This window comes from Botrytis byssoidea (genome assembly GCF_014898295.1).
Source record: "Botrytis byssoidea strain MUCL 94 chromosome Unknown BBYS_005, whole genome shotgun sequence".
Lineage (NCBI taxonomy): Eukaryota > Fungi > Ascomycota > Leotiomycetes > Helotiales > Sclerotiniaceae > Botrytis > Botrytis byssoidea.
Genome location: NW_024065846.1, coordinates 337,373 through 360,867, shown reverse-complemented (window position 1 = coordinate 360,867; position 23,495 = coordinate 337,373). Strand labels below are relative to the sequence as shown.

General features: G+C 44.6%; 7 protein-coding genes across 7 annotated transcripts; 3 read left to right on the top strand and 4 right to left on the bottom strand.

Annotated features, from left to right (window-relative positions):
* Positions 1–176: 176 nt before the first annotated feature.
* EAE97_002919 (uncharacterized protein) lies at positions 177–1,812 on the bottom strand (the record flags this gene model as incomplete). Its single annotated transcript, XM_038873431.1, has 5 exons — positions 177–290; positions 381–482; positions 557–615; positions 678–1,037; positions 1,110–1,812. 5 exons carry the CDS (start codon positions 1,810–1,812, stop codon positions 177–179), a joined length of 1,338 nt encoding a protein of 445 aa, XP_038735294.1.
* A 783-nt stretch (positions 1,813–2,595) lies between these two features.
* Positions 2,596–4,488, top strand: EAE97_002918 (uncharacterized protein; the record flags this gene model as incomplete). Its single annotated transcript, XM_038873430.1, has 4 exons — positions 2,596–3,012; positions 3,098–3,554; positions 3,609–3,782; positions 3,857–4,488. The coding sequence occupies 4 exons, from the start codon at positions 2,596–2,598 to the stop codon at positions 4,486–4,488; spliced, it is 1,680 nt and encodes a 559-aa protein (XP_038735293.1).
* A 529-nt stretch (positions 4,489–5,017) lies between these two features.
* EAE97_002917 (uncharacterized protein) lies at positions 5,018–7,228 on the bottom strand. Its single transcript, XM_038873429.1, has 6 exons — positions 7,016–7,228; positions 6,852–6,960; positions 6,718–6,798; positions 6,514–6,664; positions 5,524–6,463; positions 5,018–5,459 (listed from the first exon to the last, which is right to left on the bottom strand). Exons 1-6 carry the CDS (start codon positions 7,048–7,050, stop codon positions 5,207–5,209), a joined length of 1,569 nt encoding a protein of 522 aa, XP_038735292.1. The 5' UTR covers positions 7,051–7,228; the 3' UTR covers positions 5,018–5,206.
* A 778-nt stretch (positions 7,229–8,006) lies between these two features.
* Positions 8,007–11,408, bottom strand: EAE97_002916 (uncharacterized protein; the record flags this gene model as incomplete). Its single annotated transcript, XM_038873428.1, has 1 exon — positions 8,007–11,408. One exon carries the CDS (start codon positions 11,406–11,408, stop codon positions 8,007–8,009), a length of 3,402 nt encoding a protein of 1,133 aa, XP_038735291.1.
* Positions 11,409–12,599: 1,191 nt separating this feature from the next.
* EAE97_002915 (uncharacterized protein) lies at positions 12,600–14,886 on the top strand (the record flags this gene model as incomplete). Its single annotated transcript, XM_038873427.1, has 3 exons — positions 12,600–14,000; positions 14,048–14,603; positions 14,678–14,886. The coding sequence occupies 3 exons, from the start codon at positions 12,600–12,602 to the stop codon at positions 14,884–14,886; spliced, it is 2,166 nt and encodes a 721-aa protein (XP_038735290.1).
* Positions 14,887–15,518: 632 nt separating this feature from the next.
* On the bottom strand, positions 15,519–16,469 carry EAE97_002914 (uncharacterized protein; the record flags this gene model as incomplete). Its single annotated transcript, XM_038873426.1, has 1 exon — positions 15,519–16,469. The coding sequence occupies one exon, from the start codon at positions 16,467–16,469 to the stop codon at positions 15,519–15,521; it is 951 nt and encodes a 316-aa protein (XP_038735289.1).
* A 1,554-nt stretch (positions 16,470–18,023) lies between these two features.
* Positions 18,024–23,120, top strand: EAE97_002913 (uncharacterized protein; the record flags this gene model as incomplete). The annotated part of the gene is made up of 3 exons (XM_038873425.1): positions 18,024–18,253; positions 18,308–22,481; positions 22,533–23,120. The coding sequence occupies 3 exons, from the start codon at positions 18,024–18,026 to the stop codon at positions 23,118–23,120; spliced, it is 4,992 nt and encodes a 1,663-aa protein (XP_038735288.1).
* Positions 23,121–23,495: the final 375 nt, after the last annotated feature.

The following is a 23,495-nucleotide window of genomic DNA, read 5'->3' as shown; positions in this document are numbered from 1 at the left end:
ATAGTGTCTGATATTTTTCATTGTCATTGATCCACGATGATCTCCTTATTGTCGCACAATAATAAACTCATGACGAAAAACATATTTCGGCCATCAACTACCACTACTAGAGAACTAATGAACTAACGAACTATTTTCTTCATCTATCCTCATCTGACCAACAGTTTTAATCCCCTTTAAACACAATTGATCCCTAACAAAGTCTTGTTCACATTCGTACAAGTCCATGTTGCAGTTTTCTTGCTCGGCGTGGTGATATTGATGTTTTGAGCTGCGATGTTTATGCATGACTTATCACTCGTTAGTCTAGAATCACTGAGAAGAGGGACATAATCCTTGACATAGGATTATGTGACTTGGGATAAAAGGAATATACTCACAGAAGCACTACTGCACACCAAAGTTCCGACCTTAGGGTCATGTTTTGTGCTCGAGACACCCACAAAGTTTTTGAATACTACATCTTGTATTGTCATTTTCGTCTGGTAGAATCATCAGCTAGTTGTCCTTGTAGTTCTTGTGAGATACAAAGAGGGTGGTGAAGTAAAGTACTCACAGGGTAAGCGTTGCAATTTGCAGTAGTTTGCATATAGCAAGAAGTGAGTTCAATCGAGTCTACCATTTTCCAATTAGTAAAGATGATAACTCAATCTTTGATAGGATGATATGAAACCTACAATCAACACTAGAAACCGTCATCTTGTCATACGTAATATTTCTCACCACGCCATTGCCTCCACCTGCTCCATAAGGTAGACTTCCATCTGAATTCGGTACGGCGCCTGCCCAGACCTTAATTCTCGCCGCATCACTGGCTTTGCTTAGTGTATTGTTGTAAATGTAGATATCTTCGACGATATCAGTAACTCCAACGTATTGTCCTAAACTGCCAACGGATATGCCATGAGAACCTGTACACGCAAGATTTTGGACGATAATGGAACTGCTGTTAGGTTTGAAGGATACGCAGTCGTCGGTATTAAGGATGGTTGAGTTTTGAATTGTGATATGGGAAGAGAGGTAAGTGTCCCAGCCATCTTTGAGCACTCGTTAGTTTAATGTATCCATCAAAAATTAATGAGCGTCGGCAAATAATAGGGGAAACCAACCAGAATTCTTAACCGGATTAGAATTACTTGTCGCTGCCGTCAAAGTCATTCCACTAACGACCACATCCTGACTGCCCGTGATGAGATTAAACCAATTCGGTGGACTCTTCATCTTCAACCCACTCATACCTCCTCCTGTCACTCCATTCATGACAAACAATATTGGTCGCGCAAGAGTGCTATCTTTTGCAAAGGCATCCCACCATGGTTGCCCATTCCCATCAATAGTTCCTCCTCCATACCAATTGATGTCATTTCCACTCCATTGCCAAAAGGCACTGCTGTTTTGAAAAGTATACTTGAAACTATTGGCTGTCCAATAGGTTATGTTGGAGGAGAATTGAATGGTGCCTGAGATGTTGAAGTCAATAGATTGAAGAGATTTAAGATTCAAGGCGGTGGAGATTGTGTAGAGAGTTTCATTCAGTTGGACAACTCCACCATTGTTGCAGGATTTGATGGCGGCAAGTAAAGCGGGAGAATCATCGCGGCCAGAGCCCAAGGAGGAGACATGGCAAGTGCGATTTCGGGGGGTAGAAAGCGCGGTACTTGCCAAGTGAGCCTTGGCAGGTTGGATGGGTGCAACAATGATCTCTGGGCGTGAAAGAGTTGAAGATACGGTCTCAGCACAGGAAGAAAGATTAGGAAATGAGGAGAGCAAAAGAATAGAGAGAATATTGTAGGAATGGGAATTGAGATGCATTTTTGCGTATGTTCAATTTTCGCAGATATGAGAAGAGTACGGACGAAATACAACGAGAAAATGGGAAAGGGGAAAGCTAGAGATCTCTTTCATAAATCTCAAGTACCTACCTCTTAGACATACCCTGGGGAGGAGAAGGCATGCATTTCGGACACCAAATCCACCGAGAGAGGAGTCATGATGTCCATGTCGGCCATTGCTATAGCATGAACAAGTAGATCTACCACCTTTTAATCTAAGCTCCACCTGAGAGGAGAAGTTAATTATAACAGCCTAGATTGAAGGTTGCCAAAGCATACAGGCTAATATTGAAGGAAAACAGTTCTCGAAGCGCCAAGCAATGAACACGCTTGTCAATAACGATATTTTCTGCTATTTCGCTTGAGAACTGAGGGACCACATTGGAATCTGGGGAATTTCTTGGTGCCTCCAATATCGAAAAGAGTGATGTCAAAATGCTGGTAGAAATTTGAGAAATTGTCTGACCACAAACTGTTTGTTGTAAGATTGATCACCGGTGGATGAAGTTTACAGACTTGAACCGTCACGGGAACTAATGCACGCTCCAGCCGTCAGTTGCTACGCTAATTTGCAGTGGGGAGAATTAAGATCCACCAATTATATTACTTTCCATTCAATCCATGTGGCCGCATGCATGATACATTGATACTAGAATGCAAGCACTTCAAATCAACATGACTTTATTTAAAACTACATTCTCACGCCTTAAAGTTGAGCCTCATCGATGATCTTGAAGTTACTTCCCCATACTCCGAGTTCATCATGACCAAACCCAACACCTACACCAACCCTATTCTTCCGGGAAGTCATCCCGACCCCTCCATCATCCGCTCTGGCGATAATTACTTCCTCATCACATCTTCCTTTGAGTATTTTCCCGGGATACCCATATACCACAGCACTGATTTGATATCATGGAAACTCATATCCCATGCCTTGACCCGTCGTTCCCAGCTTGATATTCGCACCCCTGAACCTGGAGGTGGAATATGGGCCCCGACTATTAGGGAGCATGAAGGTTGGTTTTATATTACAGCAGCGTGTTTTGATAGGTATAGACCGCAAGAAGATCAGAGAGTTTGGCCAAGAGGTTTTTATGTTAAGTGTAAAGCGGAAGGTGTTTTTGGGGGTGAGTGGAGCGAACCAATTTGGTTTGATGAAGTGGGGTTTGATCAAGATGTGAGTGTTCACGTTGAGCTTAGATATTAGTTAATGTCACTCGGATGGAAAAGTATGATGATTTAGACGCTAACAATCATTGAAGCTGTTTTTTGACGATGACGGAAAAGTCTATTTATCAACCACCAGACGCAAGCATGAGCGTACAATTGAAAAACCCCTCAAAGATTTTGCCATCCATATCACTACTATTGATATTTCCACTGGGGTTTCTACATCTGTTCCCCGGGTGATTCGCTCTTCCCCGTCGGGTATTGCAGAAGGATCCCATATTTTCAAGAGAGGGAAGTTCTACTATCTATTTACTGCTGAAGGCGGCACCGAATCAGGACATTGTGAGTGGGTATCACGATCATCAACTGGACCTTTCGGACCATGGGAAATTATCAATGCTCCATTATGGAAAATCGGAGTTGAAGGTGATGAAGTGGTTAACACAGGTCATATTGATATTGTTGAGGACAAAGAAGGAAACTGGTGGGCAGTTCTGCTTGCATGTCGGCCTATAATACTAGCTGATGGAGTCAAATCTTCAGTTTTTGGTAAGATGAGAGATCTAACTGTCTACACTTATATTAGCTAATCTAGAAATCTAGGAAGAGAGACTTTTCTCGTACCTATGACGTGGGAGGATGACTGGCCTGTTGTAAACGAAGGCAAGAAAATTACCCTTCAAGGCGAGGGTTCGGGATTATATCAGATACAGCAACCCGCCAAGTGGCGTGATGAATTTACGAGTCCAAAGTTACAACTTGGGTGGTATCGAAAAAGTAAGTTCACTTCGTCTGTGCCACTCGATGCTTGAATGCCTATTCTCAATCGAACATGCTAATTATTACTCTAGATACTCCTCAAAAACAAGATTTCGAGATAACGACCAATCCATCTAGCTTACGATTATTTGGAAGTCCATACACACTCGGCAGTCCAGCTTGCCCTACTGTCTTCCTCCGCAAACAAACATCTCGCATGGGAGTTTGGTCTACTCGACTCTCCTTCAATCCTACGTCTGCCCATATGGAAGCAGGGACTGTAGTATACTGGAACCATTTGACTTACGCCCACATCGGAATCAAAGGCAGTCCACAAGAATCCCGCAAACAAGTAATCACTCAAATCCTCATTAACGGTCAAGCCAAAGGTCACAGCATCAAAGAGCTAAAAACCAAAGGCGATGTAACGCTGTACATCTGGTGTACAGACGAAGGATACAAATTAGGCTTTAAACCGTGCGATGAACCCAACGAAAAAGCCATACAATGGATGGGCGAAACAATAGTTGAGGAAATAACGGCCGATCCGCCCATAGGCGCTGCATTTACAGGAATGATGCTCGGAGTCTACGCGACTGGGAATGGGGATTCGGGTACCGTACCTGCAGATTTCAGCTTCGTGGAGTTTGATACCCTGTTCAAGCCTGATCCTCCGATTGACGGGGACAAATGTGCTCTAGAGTATTTAATTGCGGACAAGTGAGGATTGAGCTTAAACGGTAATATAGGGATCAAGATTAGCTCAAACGAGAAACAAAAGCCGCAGTCCTTAGTAAATCTCGTGAATCTCGATAGGAATAAACAATTTAAATGCCCTGCCTCATGTTTAAGCAAAATACATACCCATATCTTTGGTACCAAGAAACTTGCTAGAAACTTCTCGATTGAACGTCAAGCCATTAAGAGATCCTAATTATGAATGCATAACAATATGATGTAAGCGATACTCAGAGGTCGAACAGTACCGATTAGATCTTGCGAGGGATCACAGGGCCAAAAATGCATTTCACATTACTACTCTCCCTTTCTGCAACAGGCCATGTATTTTCCAGATATTATGTGATCTTGTGGCTCAGCAACAATTTAGGAATCAGCGGGAAAAAGTGTCTTTACGGGATTCATAAGAAATACTCTACACCCCCAAATCTAATCTCATGTGCGAGAACTCTAAAGCAATATGCAGTCTTTCACGAATCCATACAACATTGAATATTACACAAAAGCGTAAAAAATTACTAGAGACAAAAAATTTCAATTAAATGCATAAATACATAACATCATCTCATATTAACTAATTCCTCATCAGATGTAGGTAAGTGAGTAGGTACAAGCCAGTCATACCACATGAGCTCCATCCATATAACCCATATACCCATCAACCAATGGGCACCTCATTCAAAATCTCCCTAGCATCTCCAAATCTAAACCTTCTCATGCATAACGACATGTTCATTTTCCACGCCCGCAATATCCGCGCCTTCAGTCTCAACATGCTGAACGTACGCGTGATGGGTATCCTCAACTCCCAGCTGTGCTCCTCCTTTTTCAATATGGTTGACGCCGCCAAAGAGCACGTCCATCTCTTCCAACATGATGTTTCGGGTTTCCGGCACCACGAAGATGACGAAGACGGCGAGGAGACAGTTGATACCGCCGAAGAAGAAGAATGTGTAACTAAAAGAAGGGATGTTAGTTATCGATACGAAGACAAAAGGAAGTAAAGGGGGAAGAAACTTACAAACTGCACTTGGCCAGAAAAACGGGGAAGAATTGATTGAAAATCAAATTCGACACGTTTTGCCATTGACTGCACATACCCACGGCCTGGGCTCTGACATTCATACTGAAGATTTCGGAGGTCCAAATCCAAGTTGTGGCTCCCCAAGTGGGTTTGTAGAAGAAGATGAACAAGAAAAGGAGGAATGTGAGTGCGATTCCGACGGGTTGCTCTTTCGTGAGAGTTTTCGTTGTTCCGCTCAAATAGTATGAATCTGGTGTCGCGATACCGACGGCGGCAAAAGCGATCATGCAAAGAGCCATTCCGAATCCTCCGACGATGAAAAGGAATTTACGTCCATAGCGATCGACGGTCCAGACGGCGTTGAGAGTGAAGATAATACCACAGGTTCCGTTGATAGCGTTGATAAGATTGATAGTTTCGGCATCTTTGTAGATTCCCTTGTAGATAGCCGAGGAGTAACTGTTGAGACTACCCTGGCCAGTAAGTTGTTGTCCAGCATTGATGATGAAAGCAATCCACATTCTCTTGCGGACGGACTTATCCATCCACAAAGCCTTGTAAGAGCTGGTAGAAGTTTGTTCCTTTTCGTATTCGAGCGCTTCTCTGATTTGGAGGAGTTCATCTTCGACTTCTTGTTCAGTGTCGCGGACTTGGAGAAGGGCATGACGAGCTCCTTCGACATTTCCGTGAGAAATGTACCAACGAGGAGTTTCGGGGATGAAGGGGAGGAGGATACAGATGAGGATTGGAACCATCATTTGGAAAATGACAATTGTTTTCCAATCCCAATCTCCGAGCGCAGCGGTGTGTTTTCCGGTAGCGAAGGCAATCCAATAGGCGATGAACGAACCGACTGAGTAGAACAATTGCCAGAAACCCATGATTTTACCACGGATCTCGGGTGGTGCAAGTTCACCAATGTAAACTGGTCCGGCGGCTATACTATTGTTAGATCTAATTGCGTAAAGCACTCTGATTGATACATACTCAAAGCAATTCCCTGTCCAAGACCAATGATGACACGACCTCCGATGAAGGCATTCAAGTTTCCTCGTGGTGCAAAACATTGGACGAATGTAGCAATGATAGTTAAGAAGCAACCGATTCCCATTCCCCATCTTCGTCCGAGTCTATCGGCCTAAGTCATATTAGCATACGAATGCTTCATTAAATGATGGATAGTCCACATACAATTGGTCCACCAAAGAAGAATCCAGACACGATACCACCGATATTATAAGATGTATTGACGAGACCGAGCGTATATGTACTCTGGAGAATATTAGCATCTAATCACTACTTGGTTGGATGATTGGGTCACTCACGGGATTATCGAAGTATGCAACCCAATGTTTGGAGTTTTGACAAGCATTGAAAACGGAAGCATCATAACCGTACAACACCATACATGCGGCTGCCACCATAGAAATGTACCTAAAGAAAAATTAGAATTCTGTTCAACTGTTTAAAGTTTTCAAATGATACTAACCAATTGTACCATCTCTTATTAGTGGTGTTGAACATCTTGAATTTGTTCTCCTATTCACAACGCTGATTGACTTTTCTTGTGATAGACAACGGACACAATTGAAGTGAATTCCTCCTCAGTCAATTGACTTCTTCTGCAATTGATAGCAAGAAAGAAGTTATAAAGGTACAATGAATGAGATAGAACTGACAAGCAAGTGTAACCTCAATCAAGGGGCTCGAATTGTATATATACCACTTATCATTCTTCCCCATGACACTTTGATAGCTATAACATGGTCTACTGCGCCGTACGATCTTTTACACCGTTCCCAAGGGTTTACTTCCACACGGAAATGATTGAAGTAATAATTGCACCAATCCGCACTCATCATTTTTAGTTATTTAGTTGTGGCGTTCCAATAGCGATACTCGCCTCGCATTAATTGATATTAATCCTGGAGTAATCCTGGAGTAATCCTATAGCAATCCCAGCAATCCTGGAGTAATCCTGGAGAAATTGCCTGCACTTGTGGGGGACTTTTTCCATATCCGTGGGGAAATTCCCCCAGATAAGAACTCGCCGAACTTTGTTGGGGTCATTGGGGTAAACCTCCGCTGGTGCGCGAGTAAGCATACATGGGGGTACGAAACATGCTGGTACAGTATTTCCAACACTTCGTATTGATGAATCAAATCAAAAGATGTCGAGAAAATCTGGAGCTTCCAATATGCGGGGAAGTACAAAAGCAATATTTACAATGCGAACTATCTTTTGGTAAAAGCAGGGGACCAAATCCGCTTGGATTCTTCACGTGGAACTGGAAGACTATCGTTAATCACCAACAAATCATGCATATTGGTACTCTTCGTAACAAGAGCTAATCCGTATTTCTCTTCTAATCATACAATAATAATCTATCTCTTCCCCAACAACGCCAAGTGCTCCAGTTTTTCCGTCCGTCTATCCTTTGTTCGACATAGCCTGAGATGTCCATGTCTCACATGGAATTTTAGACGTTTCCAGCCGCAACTACTCGCTTTTCCCATCCGTGAATAGTATCCAGTAGAATCTGTAACTCGTGTTTGGAGTCGTTGGGAGAATTTGGAATCGGATCCAACAGACCATCTTTCGATTGGTATTTGGTTCCGAGAGATTTGATGATACCCCATGCACGTCTGAACTCATCTCGAATTGATACAATTCCATTATGGGTCACAGTACGTGCAATGTTATGCTCAATCTCGAATGGATCCTCTATTGCTAAGAGATACCGATGGCGAACCTCCTTAGTTTCTTCCATAGTCTTAGGAGGCTGTTTGCCTTCTGACGCGGCGGATAAACTATTAGTATTCTCCTTTGTAACGTTTGGAGTCGCGGGAGTCGAAAATGCTGGTGTTGAAGGGGTAGGGGGAGCTGCAATTTGCGTGGTTTCGACGACCGTTCTTGCACCAACCCATCCTTTCTCGTGCTTGCTAAGGATACCATGATTTGATCGTAAACTCAAAACTTCACGACCCCATTCGAATCCTCTTCCTTGAACCGTTGTCATCTGTTGACTCTGTGCGAAGTATTCAAAGAATCCCCGAAGTAACATACCCACAGAGTCATGATTATGTGTTAGCATCTTACGCTCTGCCAAAGATCTAATCTCTGCTTCGTTTCTCCAAAATCTCACATCATGACCATCACAAGTAGTTTGGGCTTCTTTCTCGGCGGGAGAAAGATGTGCAGGTGGCTCTTTATTCATGTGCTGAAGATTTGGGAGCACTGGAGGTTGGGCAATGTTCATTAGGTAGTGTAAAACCATTAGTACATAGCCGTAACTTCCAAGCGTACCACGATATGGAGTATTGATTCCTCGCATCTTGGCCCAATGCTTCACAAATAATACTATAATCTTGACTCTCGGGTCACAGATAGAGTACAGTCTGAGAAGTAATGTGTTATGCAAAGCTAAATGATTTGAAAAATTGATATCACATTGGATTCCAACTTTGTCTTTGGGAAATTCAAGATGATCCTTGTATCGGTCTCGTGGTTTGTTTGGTGATATTTGAGTTGGATCAGGGAGAGTACGAACGATCGCTACCAACTCTGCTTGTGAAGAATCAACAGAAAATTGTCTAGAAGCTAGATCACGTAAAACTGGAATGTATCTTTCAATGTGAGGTTTTGCTTCCTCATCGTAGAAATTGACTTCAAGAGCATGCTCATAGTCTTTCGCCAGTTGCAAAATTTGATGTCGGCGAGCTACATCTTTCAAGGTCACTATTCCCTCCATACTTTGCAAGGTATCGCGAATTTGAACATCATGGATGCCATCAATATAGTTCTTAACAAATTGGCCGATAACTTCTTCTTCCGTCAAGTTACGGGGGCGGATGAGGTCTGGGGGTAACCCTTTGCCTTCAAGATCTTCCTTGAGTTTCTCGACTCTCGCGAGATATTGTTTTGGACTCTCAAACATTAATTGGTCGAGATATGCAAAACGCAAAGAATGGATTCTCTTCAATCGTTCTGTGGCGGTATGCAACTGTCTATTGTAGATATCAGACTCGGTGAGGGGCCCTGTTTTATTTCGTAAAACTTTCCAGGACTCGAGAACAGCAAGAGCATCCGACTCTTGTTTATCAGTTGCTTCCAATAAAGTCCGCTTATCCCATGCCATTGCTAGTCTTTCCCCTTCGATTTGTGTGCAAATTCCATTCAGAGACCGCTGTACAAAAGGCACAGCAGGATCAAACAATGGAGAGATGGAAGGAGAATCGGATAACCGCTTTGATAGGTCCTCAGAATGCAATCCAAGAATAAAGGCGCGACAAACTTCATTGAGAATCTTTGCTTCCTTCATATTAAGCTCAGTCGAGTTCACAGATAAATCGCGCCCGCCATGTTTTCTTAATGCACGCTTCGCACAAATATGGTAGTCAATAAGATTCTGGTGTTCTTTTTGCATCAAGCTGATACCCTTCTTAACGGTTTGTTGTGCTTCCCCTTTGCTGTTTGGTTGGCTTGTGTTGCTGGTAGTTTCGGTCAATGGCTTAGCTTTCGAATGAGTCTCTGTTGGGGTTGGCTCAGGAGATTTTGTCGTATGACTGTCTAAGTGCTTGTCGTCTGCATCATCATCTTGACTTTCGCCCAAACCACCTTCCCATTTATCACGCTCCGCCAAAAGATCTGCCATCAACTTTGGGAGTGGTTTCTCGCAAAGCTTGATAATAGGAACCCTTGTTCTAGTGAGTAATCGTGCGCCGTATCCCAGGCTGAGCAATCGCTTTTCCAATAGCCGTGGTATTTGAGACTCCGAAGACTCTGCAGATGGATTCGAGAATGGTGTTAGAATTGCAAGATCCATATCAGATCCTTTAGTTGCAAAGCCCGAACTTAAACTTCCGTAGCATTTTAATTGAACAGTCGAAGAATCAAACTCTTTGTTGCCACTGTTTTCTCGTTCATGTTCAGTAATCGCTACTCTACAGACTTCTTCAATATGAGCTCGAAATTGCTCTTTCTTGTTTGCCTCATCGACATCAATCGCTATTTTTGGAACACACTCTTCAGCCAATTTGTCCAAGAATGCACCCTGCCCCATCATTTCATCAGTACTTGCTCCAAAATTTCTGCGTCCTTGTCCACCAGAATTCGAAGGACCTGGATGATACAATTGTCGATTTTGTGGTTGAGGTCTTTGGGCGAAAGAACTAGACCCGGGGTTTGTTTGATTCGTGTTCTGCCAAGAATGCTGTTGGCGTTGCTGAGGGTATACAGGATTTTGAAACGGAAGATTGGAACTCGCATGATTCGAAAAACCACCTGACCTAGGAGAGTTATTATATGCCGTTTGATGGGTATATGGAGACCTGGGCTGTTGATGAGGTAATTGTGGAGAGAATTGTCCTTGTTGGTAAGTTTGTTGTGGTCTTTGGTTGTTCCTTTGATTGTTGTTGTAGTATTGCGGTGTAGATGGTGTTGAATGTTGCTCTCCGGAATGAGGTGTGTGGTTTCGGGGTGACGGGCCTGTTTGCTGATGATGCTGTTGTTGTCCAGAGTTGACTGGGATTGAAAGTTGAGCATTCATTTGTCGTCTTTGTGCTTGGTTCATTCTCTTCTTTCCAGGTTGAGGAGATAATGGAGCAGCGTTGTTGGGGATATGCTGTGATAATGCAGTAGCTTTCGAGGCCACATTGGAAAGGTATTCCTGTTGCTCCGATGGGCTGGCTGTGAGCATATGTGGTGGCAGTTTAGCACCAGCGACACCAGTAGCAGGAAGAGGATGCATATTGACGTTTTCATTATTCGTGATAACATTGGCGTTATTGAGAATGAGACCTCGAAGACGATCTTCTAGTCCATTATCACCAAAATCTCCTCTAGGCAGGTGGGCACCTTGATCCTTCCCTACTGGAAGCATCCTTGTAAATATGTGATGACCAGTTGGTTTGGAGTTTTCCAGTACAAAATAATAATATGATGTCGAAGATTGATATATTGAATAATGCCTCTTTGTATGTTTCAGATAGTATCTACGACCTCGGAAGTAGATATATTCAGTGTTCTGGAAGTGAATTGAATCAATGAAGACTAATCATGTGATAATTTCTTGAAGCCTGACATTCAATATCTCAGATGATTTTTTTGAATGGGATGTAAAGAAAAGGTTGAATTGAATTGACTCGTTGTAAATGCTTAATCATCAGATACTTTTGTACGGTGAAATCCGATGGAATATGCTGTTGTTGTTGTTGTTGTTGTCGTCGAACAGTTTCCATATGTCGTCGTTTGGATGATTGGTGGTCTAGAATATTCTCTTTTCCTTCTCTTTGGGGAGAATGGAGTTGTTGAGATACCCCTCCTTCTCCAGATCAAATAGTGATTATCAAGAAGAAGTATGTGATAGTTGTTGTTGATGGTAGATGTGAGATGTAGGATCTGAATGGAAATTTGAATACCTCAAAGAGTTATGCCTACTGTATGAGCAAAATGTATGTTCCCCTCTTCGAAGTCTTCCGAGTGAATGTGATGCAAACAATTTATATCGGGCCAGCACAAGAAGCTTTGGCTTTTGACTTTTGACTTTTGGCGCTTGAAACTACGGCCACCCTAGCAATATGACACTACTATCTACAACTGAGCAGGGATTGGCGATCCGGGAGTCACCATACGGCTTTGGGACTAGTAAGGTTTAATTGCTTGTCATTGCAACAGAACTGAATTGTATCTTGGATGGTAGAAGCATATCAGAAAGTCGACCAAGTTGATCCACAAAGCAAATTTAAATTCAACAAAGAACAATCAACTACCACTTTGGAGGATTAAATTTCAATTCATCTACACCTACTTAGATATACATTTCGACAAAGATCAATAGCAAGATCAATAGCGCATGTACACAACTTCAAGATTAAAGATATCGTTCTTTTCAGCTTTTGCGACCGAAGGACGGAGCCAAGGCAACAACAACAGCTCTCAACTTCATTCTCAGAAGGAAGGGACTCATTGAGTTTGTTCAGTCCAGACGATTTCTCTATCGGTTGTTCAGTCTACTGTATCGGTCGAACCTCCATTATCAAGAATCTAGTCACCTTCCGAATAATCATTCAAGATGTCTGCCTCCCCATCTGGCATGTCGAATGGTCGAACTCCTACCCCAACTCCCAACAGCGGCGGCGCACCACAATTTACACGTAAAGTCAAGGCTGCTGATCCTTTGAGACCACGAAAGAAACCTATCCGCAGACCCAATCCATCTTCTATACCTGCCGGCGCGAACTTGAACGGCTTGACACCAGCCAGACCGAATGGGCCTACATCCTTAAGCAACGTTTCTGGTCCACGCGCACCTGGTCCGAGAGGTCCAATTCCTATCAATGGCAATGTTGCGCCTAGACAAACATACGGTGGTTGGACTCATCCTCCCAAGGGAGAAGTCACGGATTATCCTCTCTTCACTACCAGGCGGGCTTTGCGTGATGGCATCCGATATCACGCAATGAGATTTTCTGGAAAGAAAGAGGTTGACCCGACAGATCAAAACGAGTTCACGCGACCAATTTCTCTTCATCGCAGAGACCCTCGGCAACCACCTCCGGGCAAAGCATTCAAGGATGAAGATGTAGTTATGGAGGATGCAGTCGATTCTAAGGAGAGAGAAAGACAAGAAATATTGAAGGCCGAGAAGGAGGCACAAAAGGCTGCAGATCGTGCGCAAATAGCTCCTACTGGCAATAACGCCAATGCAGCAGCTGCTAAGAAAGCTCAAGCTTTCCGAAATGAAAAGACAACTCAAGTACATCGCTTAGATAAGACAGCAGAGCAAAAGAAAGAGTCCGATCTTAGATATGAGGAAGCTTTACCTTGGCACCTGGAAGATGCTGACAACAAGAACACTTGGGTTGGTAATTATGAGAGTGCTTTGTCAGAAGTCAATGTTATGTTCTTCACGGAGGGAAGTGCTTTCAAGATGATTCCAGTTGAAAAGTGGTACAAGTTCACCTCGAAAAATAAATTCAACACTCTCACAATCGATGAAGCGGAAGCTTTGCTGAGTAAGAAGACTAAAGAATCTAGATGGGCTATGAAAACCCAAGAGAGAAACGAAGCTCAACGTGCAACTCAGGAAAATATCAGAGGAATGAATAAGTTGTACACTGTCAAGACAGAGAGTGCAAGTTTCAAGGGATCAAGCAGAAATGAAACAAGGGATATTGATGAGCTTGATTTTGATGCTGATGATCTGTTTCAGGATGATGATGAGCTTGCCACAGTTGAGCCAGATAGGGATGAAGATACAAAGGATGCTCAGGAAAGAATCAAGCAAGATCAAAGAGGTGCCAACTTGTTTGGTGAAGCAGATGAAGAAACCGTTGAGAAAGATTTCATCAAAGAAGAACAAGAATTGGAGGCAAAGAAGAAATTGGGAAAGGGTGTCCGAAAGGCTTTGACTAAACGCGAAAAGAATTTCATCTATGATAGTGATTCTAGCAATCCATATGCTTCCTCGGATGTATGTATTTTGCAAAGGTCATTGATCTACCTGCTAACATTTAATAGAGCGAAGATGATACCTCCGATGAGGAAAAGCAAAAGGAGATAGACAAGAAGAAAGATGAAGAGGCCAAAGCCAAATTAAAGGCTGAAGCAAAGCCTTCAGGTACTTCGTCAAAAGGCAACACCACACCTTCCGGTCGACCTAAGCACACTGATCCCTTGAAGAAATCCAAGAATCTTAAGAGAGCTGGATCCCCAAACCTCTCAGAGTCTAGTGGAAACGAATCTTCCAGAAAGAAGCATAAGAAGAAGCATGTCAGCTCATCGCAACCTACAGGTACATCTACTCCAATTCCTAGTCAACCTCAGAGAAAATCATCTATTGTCAAGATGTCGGTAAATCCAAACGAACTTTCAAGAATCAGCTCTTCTACACCCAACCCACAAAGTGCCACAAGCGACGGAGAAGCCACGGGTGGTGAAATGTCAGATGGAGCCGGTTCAAAGAAGAAGAAGATCACTCTTCGTATGGGAGGATCACCAACAACTTCAAGACCTGGTAGTCCAATCCCCGGTAAAGCGAGTGGTAGCCGCGCTGGTAGCCCTTCTCAAGGAGCTGGTAAGGATATCTTTTTGTGCTCATTGTTCCGTAATTCTTCAGATAATAGACACTTACTAATGACATCATTACAGAAGCTACATCGCCCTCTGGTTCTGGTCCAATTACGCCCAAAGATATTGCTGGTCTGCCTTCAACAGGTGTCTCCATTAGTCAAATATTGGCACACTTCCGTGGAAGAGTTGGCGATGGTGAAGGACAGACCACTAAAAAGGAGTTTATGGAAATGATCAAGAAATATACTAAATACGGACCTGACAAACTTTTGCGACCAAAAGTTTAGGAAGCATGGTATCATGGTTACTTGAATCTTCGTGTAGGAAAGGGTTTCGGTGTTGAGATCCAATCGTGGAATGAATTTAATGGTGGAAAGTGAGTGAGAATGTGAGATGGGAGATGATGTAATACCTTACGAAAAAGGGTGTTTGGTAATATGGATATGAGGGGAACATACATTGGCCGCTATGGTACATGCAACAAATTCGTTACAACGGCAGTATGATGCATTGGGATGCCATTCACAGTTTGTCTACAATACCTACATAGAATAGAGAAAGAAATGAAAATATACAGAAATATATGTTTGTCATGCTTGTGCCGTGCCCCTTCGTAGGAGGAAAAACAGGCCGAAATTGGCCACTGGCAAAGCCCTTCCTCCAATAATCTAATTGTTCCATTCCAATTCAGACAATTACATGTTCAGATACTTTGACAATTGAAGATTCTTCAAGGATTTATTAAAAGCTCTTAATTTCTGAAATTTCATTATTGATTGATTTGTTATAGAACTTATAAAGGAGATAAAATCTGGCCTCTTTTCTCCCAAGTACAGCGTCTCGAGAGCGTGCATTATCATTATCTGAACTCCATTAATCGTCGCTTTCCCGGGGTATACGTAAAATATGTAATATAGGTTTAGGTGTCCATCTGCCATTGGAAATCCAGATCCTTATTCCTCGCCCTCCTATTCTCCCCTTTAAACCTTTCTGCCTCCCATCCATTGCCCCTATCTACTCCATCCCATCGATGACCCGGCCGAATGCCATATCTATTCGGCGCTGCCGAACCTTTGTATAACGGTTTTCCCGTCCTACTTTTTCCCTTCTTCTCTTTACTCAAAAACTGCATCGCGGGATCATTCCACCGCTCTACCTCCTTCAACTCCTCATTCATCTCCACATCATCCACTCCCCTCGCCACCGTCATAAATTTCGCTTCATCTAACTCCTCTCTTCTTTTCGCCTTTGCTAATAATTGTACGTCTCCCTTTTGCGCCTCCTTTTCTTCCAATTCCTTTCGTGCTTTTTCATCCATTTCTTTCTTAGCTTCGGAACGTCGCATACTTATGTCAATTCGTCGACCCGTTGCATCTCGATAAACAGTTTCTTCTTTTCCTTTACTTTTGCCTGAACCAGATTCGCGCGCCCATTGCGCGGCTTCAACTCGCTTTTTCTTCTCAGCTTGAGCGGCTGCCTCATCGCGAGTTTGAAGCCCGCCGCGGGTTTCTTCAATCGTAGGTTCTTCATCGGCGTGCAGAGCGGCAGAGTTCTCGGCGGCGGCTTGCTGGATTATCCGGTCTGCTTCGGCGGTGTCTTCATTTTGTGGCTGGAGAGCAGGTACGCCGACGGTTTTCCAAGATGATTTTTTGGATTTGCGAAATTCCGAGGTGCTGTGGTTGGTGATCATGGGGGTATCATCGTCGGAGGCATGGTCTTGAGGATTGGACCAGCCGGGGGCATCGTCGTCGGCGATTATGAGACCGGTTTGCGCGGCAGCCTTGCGTTTGCGTTTTTTGTCTTTGGGGGTACTGGAAGAGGGGGTGGAGGCGGTGAGGTAATTTTTGGCGAGATAGGAGGAGAGTGACATGCTGGGTGGTGGTGATTGTGCTGTGAATCCTATGATAGAAAACTGATAATTTCGATAGCTTGAAAGGTGCTAGATAGGTAGCGTTCAATGACGCGGGTGTAGAGACCACAATGCGGAATAATGCCTCGGTCTGATCACGAGCTATACTTGATTTCGACGTCCTAGTATGCTTATTTGCTCGGTTCCGATATTTTGTGAAGGTAAATAAAGCACTTCGTAAATTTGATGAAAGTTCGGACTTCAAATCTAGCCTGTGTGCGTCAATGCGAGGCTGAGTATTAACTTTTAGCCTCATGCGACGTCGCGGCAATTTCGCTTGACATGCACGCTAAAACATTATAATGGGTCTAGCGCACAATAGCCTTGTCGAGTCATGAGGCGGCCAAAATGCAGATCTAATACTTTGGTATGAGCAATTGCAAATTGGGGGCCACAAATTGGGAATGTCGTATCTATTCTTGGATTCCTTCAAGACCAAATACCTGGGTGGTGTGAGAGATTGGATAATCAAAAGTATCCAATGATTAGCTCCTCATGACATCTGTACCACTGGTTCGTCAGAAGAGTCCAACTTTTTATGACTCCATACTAATTGGATGTATAAACATACAGATGAACATTGCCCCTTTCAATGAACTCTCAGACCTATTTTTAAGGGCATAACCATGCGTCCAGGGACTTGCCACTGCCACTGCCGCTATTGTACGGAACGGTTCACCGGCATTGAGTTCTTTAGCAGCTTACAAGTCATTTTCAACACGGCAATAGGTATCAAGGACAGCCATTGTGCAATACAGTCCGTACACAAATCCGGTTTATTGAGCCTGGAATCTTTGACCTGAAACATCCAATCCATTCTAAGGGGACGTGTCAACCCCACTGCCAACTTTATGCCGTACGGTATAACTTCCAGGGGACTTTCCGAGTATGGTAATTCATTCCAAATGGGTATGAAGCTCGTGCTTTATTGTAGATCAGTTAATTACTAGTCCGGAAGTGCTCAAAAATCTCTCAATGTTCACTTCCCCCATTCCCTTCCAGACCTTTTTCACCAGGTTATGTCCAGTGGCATCAAGTGCTTTGATAGAATGCTATTATGTGTTATCCACATAGACCTTATTTTTATCTCGACGGTAATCAGATCAAGTCTACGGGTGCAAAGTTGCTGGACGGCTTCTGGAATTTCGTCCGAAGGTACCCCATATTTTTACACAAAATATGGAGATGATGATTTTTCAAGTCAGGTACGGAACAGGGGGCTCCAGTATAGGAAAGACACTTTCATTTCGGAGAGTAGATCTACCTTTCTCATTCGAGATGATCAACATGATAGCTTCAACGCTATGCCAAGATTCAAGGGGTGAGAACGTTATGGTCGTCGTCTTTAAAAGATGTTCTCCTCTCCTTCATTATTTTCCTTTCCAAGCCTGCTTTGCATTCTTTACCACTCTCTTTACGAAAGGTCCTTCTAGGCCTGTTACAATCTTTTTTTTTTAATTTTTTTCATATTAAACACATTCATTTTCATTTATTGTTATTGTTATTCTATCAGTCATGTTTTCATCGTCTCTAGGGACGGCCCTCGTTGGGGCAGTCCTTGCTACAAACGTAGCAGCATATCCACCAGCTTATGCACCTGAAAAGTATTCTGATCGTATAGATGTCGTCCACACCGGTATCTCTACTGTTGTACACTCTGGTGTTTCTGCAAGACACACATCCCACAAGCAGCTTTGCAGCCATGACATTGGCTGCTCGAGACAGAATGAGGTCTTGTTAGATACGTAAGGGTTACCAAAGATGATTTCATGTTAGGTTTGTTGCTGACATATTTATAGTGGAGTCAGTGCCGCGTTAGATGTATTTGGTCTTCTTGACCTCGGTCTTGGTGCAGATATCGGAATCAGCTTTGGAAGTGCATCAGGATGCCAGATCAAGTGTGTTGATTGTCGAACATGGGGTACAGCCGTCGTCACCAACACCGTGGCCGAAATCTCCGGCAATATTATCGAAGAGGTGCTCGAGTTCTTGGAACGCCCTTACGAAACCATTGTTGAGGCCGCAAGCTTGGAATGTTTGATTTCTCTGGAGGATGTTGGAGGACACATCGAACTCAATGTTTTCGCCGCTGAATCCGCCACTTACACTCTCAATATTTTCGAAGCTGGTCTTATTGCTGATGTTTCTATCCTCGATACTGTCTCGGTTGGCTTGAACGTTTTCCTCGATTTGGTTATCTCCGTTGATGCTCAAGTCGATCTCTCTGCTGGTTTCGAATTCTCCTTCCCAGAAGGCGCTTCCCTTACTGTTGACCTCTTGGCCGGTGCTATCAAGGACTATAACTTCGACGGAGCTGTCATGAATGACCTTCCTATCGTTGTCCTTGCTGGTGAAGCCACATTGCAAGCTTCCATTCGCTGCAGAGTTGAGGCTGGTACTACCGTCTCTCTCTTGGGCATTGGCTACGGCTTTGAACTTGGTGTCTATGCCGATTTGCTTCAATATGTCACTGAAATTGGTAGCACCGATGATTGTCCACTTTCTATCTCGGGTGCAGTCGATGTTAACATTGGTGCATATGCTGCTTCCGTTGCAAACATCGACTTTGCTGCATTCGAGATTGCTCCAACTGCCGCTATTACTGTGAATGCTGGTGCCCTAGCTGCTATTTGCACCACTAGACCAACTTCCACCAGAGTATTGGGTGCTATTTCCACTGGATCTGCTTCCAGTGGCTCTGATTCCACTGGCTCCGGTTCCAGCAATTCGGCTTCCAGTGGCTCGGGTTCTGATTCCGGTGCATCAGCCTCTGACTCTGGCTCCGCCCCATCTGGAACTGGACATTTCTCGAATGGCACTGTGCTAACTGCTTCCCGACCATCCGGTGCTTCCGCCACTGGATCATTGATCGGTACCATTACTAGTGCAGCATCTTTGACCACATCTACAGCTTATGCTACCCAAGTTACTACCATTACTAGCTGTGCTTCAAATGTTATCCATTGCCCAGCATCCCTTGCAGGTACCACAGTTGTTACTCAAACCGTTATCGATTATACTACCGTTTGCCCAGTTACTGAGGCTGGTAACACCGCGTCAGGAGCAATTCCATCAAGCTTGCCATCCCTTACTACTTCGGCCAATACCAATGTTGCCCCGTCATCTATCCCTGGCACAATCATTCTTACCTCAGTTGCATCAGCAAGCCCATCTACTTTCGACGTCCCAAGCTCAACTCCTATCGCTGTCGTTCCCGTCGGCACTGGAGCTTCAACCACTAACTTGGCATCCATCACCTCCGCCTTGTCCAGTGAACTCTCGGGCTCTTCTCCATCAAGTACGATTGGTTCCGGAAGTAATGCTGCTTCAGCTCCTACCCCAAGCAGTACCGGAGAACTCAGCGGTGAGACCACCTCCCCAAGTGGTTCATCCCCAAGTGCCTCTGGATCAAACGGTTCATCCCCATCAAGCTCTATCGCAACTGGCTCATCCCCAAGCGCATCTGGCTCTGGAAACTCTGGAAGTGACTCATACCCAAGTGGTTCTCCATCTGGAAGTGGAGCCTATCCAAGTGCTTCGGGACCAAACGGTTCATCCCCAAGTGCCTCAGGATCAGAAAATGGTTCGTCTCCATCTGGCACCGCCGCTGCTTCTGTTCCATGTGTTTCGTCAGGTGCTCTTCTCTCCGGTCAAACTGCTTGCCCAGTTTCTGGCTCTACTCCAGCTCAAACCAGCACTGGTGAACTCAGCGGACTTTCCACCGTCCCAGCTGGATCTTCTCCATCATCTGTCGCTTCCGGTTCGTCCCCAAGTGCATCTAACGGAGCTTATCCATCAGGATCAACTGGACCATCTGGATCTTCTCCCAATGCTTCTTCAGGCTCAAACCAACCTTCTGCCAGTGGTTCATTGCCAGCCGTTTCTTCCAATGGATCTTCTCCATCTGAATCTGCCAACATCTCAAGCCCATCTGGTACTACCGATTCCAGTGGCGCTAGTGTTACTGGAGGCTCTTCTCCATCTGCCTCCTCATCCGAAACTGTTTACACAACCGTTATCGTCGATTCATACACTACTGTTTGCCCTGTTACCATGACACAAACTAGTGAAGGTGTAACAAGTGTTTTGACCACTTCTACCATTTCAACTGTCTACAGCTCTTCCACCATGACTGCCACCAAGACTGTTGTCGTGAAGCCATCTGGTTCATCTCCATCTGAATCCGCTCAAGTCACTGGCCCAGCTGTTTCTTCACCAGGATTCTCATCCGAGACTGTTTACACTACCGTTATCGTTGATTCATACACTACAATCTGCCCAGTTACTTTGACTCAAACCAATGGCGGAACCACCAGCGTTTTGACTACTTCTAGCACCTCCACAGTCTACAGCTCGTCAACCGCTACCGGTACACGTACTATCACTGTTGCACCTTCCGCAACTTCCGATTCTGAGGGTGCTAGTGTCGTTCCATCTGGTTCTGCTCAAGTTACTGGCCCAGCTGTCTCTTCCCCAGTTCAATCTTCCGAGACTGTCTACACTACCGTCATTGTTGACTCTTACACCACTATCTGCCCAGTTACTTTGACTCAAACTACTGGAGGAGCCACCAGCGTTTTGACTACTTCTAGCATCTCCACTGTTTACAGCACCTCCACCCTTGTTGGTACTAGCACTGTTGTCGTGACCCCAGTAGCCTCCGCTCCAGCAAGCTCTGCTCCAGCAGGCTCCGCCCCAGCTGTCTCTTCTCCAGCTCAATCTTCCGAAACTGTCTACACAACTGTCGTCGTCGACTCTTACACTACAGTTTGCCCAGTAACTCTCACCCACACCAGCCAAGGTACAACCAGCTTTGAGACAACCACCAGCTTGTCCACTGTTTACAGCACTTCCACTCATGTTGGTACTAGCACTGTTGTCGTAACCCCAGCACCATCGTCAACAGGATCTGCTGATGCATGCTCCGAGACCTGCACCACTGAGTACAACACTTGTCGAAGTGCTTCAGGTGCAAACCGAGCCACTTGTGCTTCTGACTATGCATCGTGCCTCGGATATTCTCCGTTTGATAGCAACGGATCATTGGTCACTCCAACTGCCTGCTCTTCTGGACCATCGGCACCAGCATCATCTGCCCCAATAGCCTCCGCTCCAGCAAGCTCTGCTCCAGCGTCATCTGCTCCAGCGTCATCTGCTCCAGTAGCCTCCGCTCCAGCAAGCTCTGCTCCAGCAAGCTCTGCTCCAGCGTCATCTGCTCCAGTAGCCTCCGCTCCAGCAAGCTCTGCTCCAGCGTCATCTGCTCCAGTAGCCTCCGCCCCAGCAAGCTCTGCCCCAGCTGTTTCCCAAGGTGTGTCTACCGAACAAATTTACAGCACAGTCTCCGTCCAATCATACGTCACTGTCTACCCAGTCACTTTGACCCAGACCAACGGAGGAGTCACCAGTCTTGAGACAACAACAAGCTTTGCGACAATTTTCCAGTCTTCCACCATCTATGCCACTAGAACAGTTGCCGTTCAAACACAAGGAACTTCTTCCCCAAGCGGTTCTGTCGTTGTTCCACAAGGTAGCGCACAAGCATCCGGGCCAGCCCCATCATCTACTTTTGATAATTCTGGTGTCACTGCTCCATCTCCAGCTGCCTCTGTGGTTTCCAGCAACGGTGTCCCTGCCCCTGTCGCTTCTACTCCAGCTTCTACACAAACTGGATCTAACTCTGGAAACTCTGGAAATGGATCACCATCTGTTGTTGCAAGTTTGAGTGCCACAACCGGTAGCCCATCCTCCGCTATCAACACTAACAGTGGAGATATGGTTTACAGCACTGTGACAGTTGTTCCCGTTGCTAGTCAAGCAGTCAGCTCAGCTCAAGGCTTGACCACACCTGCACCAGCAACTGGTTCCTCTCAACCATTGACTTCTGCCATTGGTGTATCTGGAAGTGCAGGTTCTGAAGAATGTGCTCAACCATCTGTTATCACCATTTCCGCTTCTCCTTCTATTCTCACTGTTGTAAGTTTCCCCTTTTAATTATCTTGAAGTTCTACAGCTAATCAAACATAGACTCAATCTGCATCCGTCATTACCATCATTCAAACTGCCGGTGCTAGCTCTCCATCTGGTGTTGCTTACCCAGGGTCCCCTGAGAACTCCACCGTCTCTGGTCTCCCAGGTAAGGCTGTTTCAGTCTCATCCGCTGAGGGTATCACCATCGCTTCATCGACTATGATTGTTCCAGGTTCAGGTGCATCATCCACCATCGTTGTACCAGGAGCTATTCTCCCCACTGGATCTCAAGTCTACCCAGTTGGATCATCCACTGTTGTTGTACCAGGAAATGCTGCCCCTACTGGATCTGCATCTGAAGTATACCCAGTTGGTTCATCCACTGTTGTTGTACCAGGAGTTGTTGCCCCTACTGGATCTCCAGTCTACCCAGTTGGCTCATCCAACAACGGTACCTCTGGAACTTATGCTAGTGGAACTGGCATCAACAAACCCACTCAACCAACCTCTTCCGTCACTGGCATCACTGCCGCCAGTGGATCAGCAACTGCATCCCCAAGCATGATTGTCACTGGATCTGCTAGCCGTTCTAGCATCTCCATGGGATTGATTGCTGTCATTATGGGCGCTGTCGCTCTCTTGTAAATTAGGTGATGGAAAAAGGTGGATTGCACATGAGTGGTATGAACTGAATTGGAGGGTTTCCTATGTCTGAACGAGGTATTGATACTGTGGAGTATTCGTGTACAGTATTTTAATGTAATTTTTATTCCCAAAATAAATTACGGAGAGAAGATTTGTATACACGCTTCTTTTCGTCCAGTAGATAGTCAATACGTATTTGACAAACTGTACCATTATGATTCTCTGGATTTGTTTGTAGTGATTTTCTTGCATGAGAGAGTATAAGTGTAGGAGTGATTGAGTGAGAATGATTGTATAAATTGAGGAATTAGAATAATCATAAATTATAACACCCAAATGAATAAATCAGAACAACCATAACTTATACATAACCCA

What these genes read in the sequence shown, in the direction of transcription:
- EAE97_002917 (XM_038873429.1), bottom strand. Translation starts at nt 7,050, where the DNA reads ATGTTCAACACCACTAATAAGAGATGGTACAATTG. An exon ending in TGGACAGGGAATTGCTTTGA is followed by an intron (nt 6,464 to 6,513) that starts GTATGTATCAAT and finishes ACAATAGTATAG; the next exon opens with CCGCCGGACCAGTTTACATT. An exon ending in TTTCTGGCCAAGTGCAGTTT is followed by an intron (nt 5,460 to 5,523) that starts GTAAGTTTCTTC and finishes CCCTTCTTTTAG; the next exon opens with TTACACATTCTTCTTCTTCG.